The sequence below is a fragment of the Myotis davidii genome, unplaced genomic scaffold (assembly GCF_000327345.1).
Source record: "Myotis davidii unplaced genomic scaffold, ASM32734v1 scaffold9, whole genome shotgun sequence".
NCBI classification, from domain to species: Eukaryota; Metazoa; Chordata; class Mammalia; order Chiroptera; family Vespertilionidae; genus Myotis; species Myotis davidii.
The window spans coordinates 1,044,221-1,054,377 of NW_006299435.1; the positions used below are offsets into that span (position 1 = coordinate 1,044,221).

At 39.1% G+C, this 10,157-nt stretch overlaps 1 protein-coding gene and 1 pseudogene across 2 annotated transcripts in view; one reads left to right on the forward strand and one right to left on the reverse strand.

Annotated features, from left to right (window-relative positions):
• Positions 1-10,157, reverse strand: part of SNX4 (sorting nexin 4) — a 64,985-nt gene that overhangs the window by 27,098 nt on the left and 27,730 nt on the right. For both annotated transcript variants that reach the window (XM_006775006.2, XM_015571324.1), the window contains one exon: positions 7,199-7,271. In XM_006775006.2, the coding sequence (XP_006775069.1) occupies positions 7,199-7,271 (73 nt within the window). The remainder of the gene's footprint in view (positions 1-7,198; positions 7,272-10,157) is intronic.
• LOC102753455 overlaps positions 7,506-10,157 on the forward strand; it is a 3,241-nt pseudogene continuing 589 nt past the window's right edge.

The window sequence follows — 10,157 nt, forward strand, 5'->3', positions numbered from 1 at the left end:
CCAGGTTGAGGGACTCCCCCCCCCCACCAGTGCACAAATTTTTGTGCACCAGGCCTCTAGTTTAAAAATAAAATGTTAAATGAATTTAAGTGTTGAAGAAAGAGGTTTTCTAACCATATTTGAAGATGTTAATGGTTTTGGTGCCTGGAATTGAAGATGGTGTATTCTCTCTGGAAACTGTATCTCTGATTGAATTTATCCAGATGATGAGAAACAAAAGGATCCCATAGGAAGGATAAATCTGGCCAATTGTACAAGTTGTCAGAAATAGAACCAGCAACAGAGAATTCTATGCAAGACCTAACACTTTTGAATTAATTATTCTCTGATCAGAAAGAGAAGATGACAGAGAGACTCTTATCAACCAATGCAGGGACATACTGTGTCACCAAGCACTGGTTGTCTGCAGATACTAAGGAAGAGCAGGATCTCTGGATGCAAAAACGCAAACAAGTTCTTTTTTATACTTTCCTCTGGCAACCTGATGCTTGCTACAAATCTACTGGAAAGCCCTAAGTTGGGGACAGTTTCCATGCCACTGAAAAGTTATCAGGCATTGAGAGGTGTCTTTGAGTTATGTCATAAATGTATCTTAAGCCCTGACCGGTTTGGCTCAGTGGATAGAGCATTGACCTGCAGACTGAAGGGTCCCAGGTTCGATTCCAGTCAAGGGCATGTACCTAGGTTGCGGGCACATCCCCAGTGGGGGTGTGCAGGAGGCAGCTGATCGATGTTTCTCTCTCATCGATGTTTCTAACTCTCTATATCTCTCCCTTCCTCTCTGTAAAAAATCAATAAAATATAAATAAATAAATAAAAAATAAATGTATCTTAAGAACAGCAGACGTGCTGATTACATTTTATGCTTTAAAAATGAAAGAATATGTGCCAATATTTACTACATATTATGCAGTAATTATGTCTTTTGTATGTGAAACTTCAATTGATTTCTGGCATTCATAAATGATTGGAAGAAAATTCATTATAGTTGACTTTGCTAAATCTTAATTTAAAAATCTCATTTTCCATCCTGGCCAGCGTGGCTAGGTAGTTGGAGCATTGTCCCACAGGTTGCGGGTTTGATCCCCAATTGGATGGAAGGCAGCCTATCGATGGTTCTCTCACATCAGTGTCTCTCACTCTCTCTGCTTCTCCCTTCCTCTCTCTAAAAATCAACAAAAACACATTTTTTAAGTCTCATTTTCCTAGAAATCTAATTATTGTTATTCATGATAATAATGTTGTTTTTTAAGTAAGAAATTTTAAGTTGTCTTCTTGGAGCTACAGGTCTCCAAGTAGAGAGGTCTTCCCGGGGTTAGCCTCAGTACTTTTCTCTAGCCTCAGTACTTTTTTCCTTAGGTTGTGGTCTTTTACTGGATATATCTTGTTACTAAGGTACTGAAAAAATTTCTAAGGGACTTTACAGAAACATTTTTTAGTAATGGAGATAAGGACTTTTTCAAATAGCAAATGCACATTAGTTTAAAGCTTGAGGCTTTGAAGAGGAGATGAGGACTTAGGAGATACACTGTGAGATTTGGGGGTTAAATGTTTTATTTAGAAGACTGAATAATCACATGGTTTACATTTGCTCAGTTACTATAGATGGTGCACATTTTCATAGAATATAGGCTTTTAAAGTAATTATTTTTGCTGTATAGCTCACAAGCTCCTAAATATATTTGGCATGTTAGTTCCTTTCTGTTCCTCTAACAAGAACATTAGTATTATTTTCCTTTTCTTTTAGTTTACAAAGCAAATGACCTTATCTGAGTTCATAAACTTTATGAATAAGGCACCCACCCATTCATATAATAATTTTTTATTTAGCACTTACTATGTGCCAGGCAGATATTCCCATTTCTAAAAAAAAAACAACCCAAACTCTCAAAAGTTACTGGATTTGCCAGAAGGACCTGGTAAACGACAGAGACAAGTCCCAAAGCCAGCTCCCTTTCTGGTTGTTCTGATGTCTTAACCCTTTGCGGTCGTATTAAATTTGGACATGGGTGGCATACTGGTCGGAATTAATTTCCATTGAAAGAGCAGTGATATATAACTTGCAAGATTATGAAGGATAAACAAGATTTATTAATTCTTTTTTGGAACTACGTCACTACTAGTAGAATCACTACAAACATTATCACTTTCTACGTCAGAGTGAGTATTCAAGGTGCCAGAATAAAACTCTTCATCATTACTTTCAGATTCGCAGTACTTTAAGAGCTTTCAGAGAAATTATGAACTGATACATGATGAACAGAGTTAAGATTCGTACGGTTCCTTGCTGTGGTGGCTGAGAGCAGACATAAAACCAGAACGGTAAAAAAGCTTTGGTGGCTGAGAGTAGACAAACGACCGCAAAGGGTTAAATATTTAACACTTTAACCTACCTGTAATTTATTTTTTGCATTCTCTACTTTCGAAAGAATTATCCTTGACAGAAAAGACAGCCCAATAATTCTATTTTCACATGTGTTAACAATTCATCATCTCCTCTTCATGCTCTGAATGTTACAAAAAGGCTCTCTTTGGTGCTTTCTTCATGCTTTGCAGACTCTGTCAGTGTTCAATTTTAACCTTCCATTTTACTTTTCTGTTACTGTCCATAACTAAATAGCATTTCTCCCAATTTAAAAACAATCAGAATTTTAGCTAATCAGAAAGCAGTCTGCATTTTTCATGGGTATTGCTCTCATTTATAGTCTAATTTCAATGTGACTCACAAATCAAGTGCCACCTTTCCTCTGAAGAGTTCAAGCTATCTTTCATGTCAATAAAGTTTCTGAAGCCTATTTTCATTAAATTAAGGATAAGTATCTATACCCAGAATTCCCTCATTTGTATATTACAAACACTTTGATGACAAGGTCACTTTCTTTAAAGGTTCTTGTCATAGATACATTGGTTACCAGTTCTATTAGTTTATAATTAAATTCAAAAGCCAATTTGTCTTACTGCCTTTTCAGATCTTTTGTTTGTTTTTAAATATGTTTTTATTGATTTCAGAGAGAAAGGGGAGAGGGAGAGAGATATAGAATGATGAGAATCATTGATCGGCTGCCTCTTAACATGTCCCCACTGAGGATGGAGCCAAAACCTGGGCATGTGCCTTGACTGGAATTGAACGGTGACCTCCTGGTTCATAGGTTAGTGCTCAACCTCTGGGCCACACTGGACGGGCCAGATCTTTTTAAACATAAAATTGTCAGCATATACATTAATTTATTCATCCATTCAGTGAATTTGCAATGAGTGCCTACTATGAGTCAGGCATTATTCTAGGGAATTAGCAGGAAGAGAACTAAGTGCCTGCCCTTGTAGAGCTCACATATATTAGTAGGGGAGATAATTAACAAATGGTACAGAATGCAATGTCAAATAGTGTCACTATAAAGACAACAGAGATGGCAGAAAATGACAGGGAAACGATAGAAAATTGCATCTTGCTCTGACCGGTTTCTCAATAGTTAGAGCATCGGCTCTCAAATTAAAGGGTCAGAGGTTCAATTCCTGGTCAAGGACATGTATCTCGGTTGTGGGCTCGATCCTCACTGGGGACCCTGCGGGAGGCAACCAATCAAATTTGTCTCACACTGATGTTTCTCTCTCCCCCCTCTCCCTTCCTTCTTCCCCTCCATTCTCTCTAAAAAAAAGAAGACGAAAAATAAATGAAAAAAATATCCTCGAGTGAGGATTAAAAAAAAGAAGCCCTAGATGGTTTGGCTCAGTGGATAGAGCATCAGTCCTCAAACTGAAGGGTCCCGGGATCGATTCCGGTCAAGGGCACGTACCTCGGTTGCAGGTTCAATCCCCAGCCCAGTCAGGGCGTAAGTGGGAGGCAAACAATGTGTCTCTCTCAAATCAATGTTTCTCTGTCTCTCCCCCTCTCTTGCACTCTCTCTAAAATTCAATGGAAAAATATCCTCAGGTGAGGATTAACAACAACAAAAATTATTTTGTATAATATACCCAGGAAAGATTTCTCTGGGGAGGCATTTGAGTCAAGGATGAATGACAAGAGAGCACAGGTGAGAGAGGATCTTTAGAATAATAGGCACGGGGAAGAACAAATAAAACTCCTAGGGCAGAAAAAAGTTTGGGATGGTTGAGAATAGTTGGAGGATGAAAGTGGAGTATAGAAAGAATATAGAAGAATATAAGGACAGTTACGTGGAACCCTTAAAAATTTTCTTAACATAATTAAATTTTGTTATAATCTTTAAAGGTTATTAAATATTCATCACACTTTTAAAAATATTTTAAAATATTAGCAGAAATCCAAATATAACTACTCTCACATCTTACCTTGTGACAATTTTCTGACTTGTTTTATAAAAGAATTCATCCATACTTTCCTTTACGCTAAATGATTTGCAGCATACTCACAATGGCAATCATTTCTCCCTCCTTTAGATCTCACTTACATGTATTCCCTGTGCTTCATGAATTTTCTGAGTGTTTAACTGTTACAATTTATTCAATTCACCACTCTTCTCTGAGATTTCTGCTAAATCTGATTCTGGCTGGTTTTTCTGCTTTGTCTCTTAGTTTCTTCTGGGTGTGAAAGAACCTTTCAATACCTGGGGTTAGTCGTGTGCCTGCTTAATAGTGTACCTACCTCTGCCTACCAGAGACTCCCAGAACTGTTTAGCTTCCTGCTAAAGGATGGTCTCTACATTGCCCCCCTTCCCTTCAGTTAAAGGCCTTTATAATCAGCCAGAATTCTAATTTAAGTAGATTTTCCAAGTTTTCTGGCACAAAAGTCAAAGCAATATAAACTGTTCTTCCATTCTTCTGGATTTTCTCTGTCCCCCACCTGTACTTTCCATAACAACTGCTGCCTAATATGCTTGGGTAATCTGAGAGGAACTAAAGAACTAGAAATTTAATCTCATTAATCCAGAGTCCTTTCCAATACCCAGTTCTTGACTCTAGCCCAGTGGTGGGCAAACTTTTTGACTCGAGGGCCACAATGGGTTCTTAAACTGGACCGGAGGGCTGGAACAAAAGCATGGATGGAGTGTTTGTGTGAACTAATATAAATTCAAAGTAAACATCATTACATAAAAGGGTACGGTCTTTTTTTTCAATAGTTTTATTCATTTCAAACGGGCTGGATCCGGCCCGCGGACCGTAGTTTGCCCACGGCTGCTCTAGCCTAGTAATTCTCACAGGCACCATTTCTTTTTTCTCTTCTTGGGGAGGTTAATTCTCACCCAAGAATATTTTTTCTATTGATTGTTTTAGAGAGTAGGAGGGATGAGGGCAGTGGTGGGGGAAGAGAGAGAGAGAGAGAGAGAGAGAGAGAGAGAGAGAGAGAGAGAGAGAAAGAGAGAAACATTGATGTGAGAGAAATTCCTTGACTGGTTGCCTCCCACACATGCCCCAACTGGGGCTAGGGATTGAACCTGCAATCGAGGTATGTGCCCTTGACTAGGAATCAATGCATTGGGTGACACTCTAACCATTAAGCACACCAGCCAGGACAAGTACCATTTCTTTTCCTAAAAAGTATCTTATAATTTATTTAAGGAGTCCAAAGGTACTCTGAATGGTTAAAAAGAAGGTTGGGCCAATATGAGAATCTTCAGAAGGATTTTTCTCCGTATACTGTTTCTTTAAATTTATTATAGAATCTTCAAACATACAAAAAATAGAAAATAGAATATTCTTTCATTTCCTAACACTCACCTTCAACAATTATATGGCCAATCTAGTTTCATCAAAAACTGCCCCTATTCTCCATCCTTTACCAGTAGACTCTTGTATTAAAACAAATCCTAGATAATATATTTCATTTCAAGAAGATCCCAATCAGTATCAGATGTGATCCTAGACCTGGTAACTTAGCATCTTCCAAAGCCATTAAGGCAAGTTCTAAGTTTCCTCTAGGTTAGCCCAAAGGAACAGAGTGGATGACATAATTTTCCAGCTATATTAACCCCATTGAGTGCCGGGGAGCGCGATCGCGCTCCTCCTGTCTTTTGCCTAAAGTGCCGGGAGCGCTACCAAAGCTTCGAAATGGTGTCCAGTTCTAAGTCTGCTTTTATTAGTGATGATGATATTGCTAAATATGTCAATGTAGTAAAGGTTTCCTTAAATTTTTGAATATGTAACTTCATTTACTTGTGATTCATAATTTTTTTCCTAAACTGCTGTAAAATCGGTAAAAATGCCTTGGCAGTTTTAGCATAGTTCCTAGCATATTGGTTGGCACTCAAAGGGTTAATTTACCCAAAAGTATTTTTCTCCATGTCTGTTACAAGCCAAATTATACAGCTAAATATAATGATTATTCCTTGATTTCTAGTTACCTTTGTCATGGCAGACCATCAATTACCTCAAATAAGTTTGTTTAGCAGAATTTAACAGCACAGTCACTAGTTGGTCTAACAGAGCAATTTTCAACCTTTTTCATCTCCTGGCACACATAAGATAGTTACTAAAATTCTGTAGCACACCCAAAAATGTATGTTTTGCCAATCTGACAAAAAAATAGGTATAATTTTGATTCATTCCCACCAGATGGCTATTGTTGTGTTAACAGTTGTCATTGTTTTATTTCACAATCTAAAGGAAAAGAGGTCAGTGTCCCTGACTAAACAGTCAGGTATTGCATGTTTTAAAAATTCTTGGGGGCCCAGCTAGTATAGCTCAGTGGATTGAGGGTATGCCATGCACCAAAAGATTGCTGGTTTGATTCCCCATTGGGTTGCATGTCCGGGTTGCAGACTCTGACCCCATAGGGGATGTGCAGGAGACAGCTGACTAGTGTTTCTCTCTAAAATCAATAAAACGTATTTTTAAAAAATTTTGTACAACACTGGTTAAAAATCACTGGCTTAACATATGTAAACTATTTCACAACCATAAAAAAAAAAAAACTTGAAAAACTAGATAATATTATATGTAGACATAAAATCCCACTTATTTGTGTCCAACACTGAAACACATTTTTTCACAAGATGTCAAAACAATATACAAAATACAGAGAAAATGGGCTAAAATTCTTCAAGTTGTTTATGCCAGAAAACATTTTGCATTTCTTAAAAATGCAGTTTTTGATAAGTACACCAAATTTGAGCGTAAAAATCAGTTATTCATTATAAATACTATCATTACTTAACAACATAATGATTACATGAGAAGCACTTTCTTACAGACGTGTGCCAAAAAATTCTTGGGGGCCACTTACAGCTCTGACTCGAAGAAGATGTGAGATGACTGACTGTAGTTCATCACTGTAGTGCTTTAGTTCAGTAAATCTCCTGAAGCAAGAAATGAATAAAACAGTTTTTCTCATGAAAACACATAAAAAATTGAAAGACAAAACAACAGCTGACCCTTGAACAACACATGAATTTTTTTTCCCAATTAATACTATAAATGTATTTTCTCTTCCTTATGATTTTCTTAGTATTTTCTTCTATCTAGCTTACTTTATTGTAAGAATACAGTATGTATTACATATAACATACAAAATATGGGTTAATTGACTGTTTATGTTATTGGCGAAGCTTCAGGTCAACAGTAGGCTATTAGTAATTAAGTTTTTGAGGAGTCAAAAGTTACATGTGGATTTCTGATTGTGCAAGGAGCAGTTGGTGCTACTAACTCCCACATTGTTCAAGGGTCAACTGTAGTTCTTGAGAATAATAAAACTGACTCTATTTAACCATATGTTATAGGTCTTGAACACTTATACACCAATACAAATTTTTAAAATCCTATATAATAAAAAAAGGGTAATATCCAAATTGACCCTAACAGCAGAGTGACTGGGAATCACTGGTCACTATGACACACACTGACCACCAGGGGGTAGGCGCTCAATGCAGGAGCTGCACCCTGGTGGTCAGTGTGCTCCCACATGGGGGAGCTCTGCTCAGCCACAAGCCAGGCTGACAGCTGCCAGTACAGCGGTGGTGGTGGGAGCCTCTCCCGCCTCCTCAGCAGCGCTAAGGATGTTCGACTGCAGCTAAGGCCTGCTCCCCGCTGGCAAGTGGACATCCCCCGAGGGCTCCCGGGCTGCCAGAGGGATGTCTGACTGCCAGCTTAGGCCCAATCCCCCCAGGGAGCGGGCCTACGCCAGCAGATGGTCATTCCCCGAGGGGTCCCAGACTGTGAGAGGGCACAGGCCGGGCTGAGGGACCCTCCCGAGTGCACAAAGTTCTAAAATAAACACCATACTTTCTTTTGATATTTTTAAAGCCAAGAAAAGATGTCATATTTCATAATTTGTACTGTGGGGGGGATTGAGATAGATTAACTATACTTGATCTTAGCCAAAAGGCCAAGAAGCGATAGGAAATGAGACAGAGATAAAATTACTTGAAAACAAAAAACAGGAAAAAATTTAAGGGGTTAAAAATACCTTATGGGCCCTAACCAATAGCTCAGTGAGTTAGAGCATTGTCTCCATACACCAAGGTTGCAGGTTTGATGTCTGGTCAGGATACATACAAGAATCAGCCAATGATGCCCTAGCTCAGGGGTGGGCAAACTTTTTGACTCGAGGGCCACAATGGGTTCTTAAACTGGACCGGAGGGCCGGAACAAAAGCATGGATGGAGTGTTTGTGTGAACTAATATAAATTCAAAGTAAATATCATTACATAAAAGGGTACAGTCTTTTTTTTCAATAGTTTTATTCATTTCAAACGGCTGGATCTGGCCCGCGGGCTGTAGTTTGCCCACAGCTGGCTAGAGAATAAATAACTCAAAAGAAGGGACATGGCTGCCAGCTGGTTTGGCTCAGTGGATAGAGCATTTGACTGCGGACTGGAAGGTCCAGGGTTCGATTCTGGTCAAGGGCACATGCTTGGGTTGCCAGCTTGATCCCCAGTAGGGGCTGTGCAGGAAGCAGCCAACCAATGATTCTATCTCATCATTGGTGTTTCTATCTCTCTCTCCCTCTCCCTTCCTCTCTGAAATCAATAAAAATTAAAATAAAGAAGAACCAGCCAATGAGAGCATGAACAACAAATCAAATCTCCCTCTCTCTCTAAAAAGCAATAAAGAAAAAAATCATATAGTACAGAAATAAACTCATGGTCTCTAACCTCAATGTAACGGTTTTCCTAATCTAATAACTGCCACTCTCCAATGCTTGAAACTTCTGATACCACCACCTGTCACTCTCTAGCCAAGCTTCACAGATTAAACAGAAGCCATCAGATAGGAACTATCTCCACCTCCACCTCCACCTCCTACTAGGAAACTTAGAAACATCCCAATATCACATCATTTCTTCCTTCCCTCTAGGATCCTTCTTCCCATCCAATGTTTTAGATTCTATCCCAGCTAGACTCGATTTTCCTGTTTTCTAACTTCCTCTCTCTACAAGCTCCTTCTCATTATGTCAGTAAATTTACCGTCTCTCCTAGGTACATACACACACACACACACACACACACACACACACACACTCCCCTGATAACACTCCCAACTGTTAACACCTTCTCAATACCCACTCCTTTCACAGCCACACTTTTATAAGGCATTCTATTATTTTTCTAGCAATAACCACTTCTTCCCTTTCTGTTCACTGCTCAGCCCCTAACTCCCACATTGGTGCCCCTAACTCCCACGTTGAGCTTTGGTTATGAGCAAGTCACCTACTATGTTCATGTTGCTAAAATACACTGATACACTTTAGTGCTCATCTTACTTGACCCTTCCAGCTATGTAACAGCTGACCTCACCCTCCTCAAAAACTTGTTCCCTTGACATCTGTGTCATTTCCTCATGATTTTCCTTTTACCTTCTGGTTACTCCTAAAGTCTCCTTAGGTACTCACTTCCTTCACCCATCTCTTATACTCCAACTTTAGTTTGCAAAGAATGCCTAAAGCAGCCGTTCACACAAACACTCCATCCATGCTTTTGTTCCGGCCCTCCGGTCCAGTTTAAGAACCCATTGTGGCCCTCCAGTCAAAAAGTTTGCCCACCCCTGGCGTAAAGTGTTTCTAAAAAACACTATTGAGGGCCTCTGAGCAAGAGAGACTTGTAAATAATCACAGTGTACACAGAGGTCATGGGGGATTCAGGAACCTGAATTTATAAAAGCTTGTCCACAGGACTCAGAATTCTCAGATTACACTTTGGAAAATGACCTTAAAGAGGTAGCTTCTGCTCTGCAGACATGGAACCTGC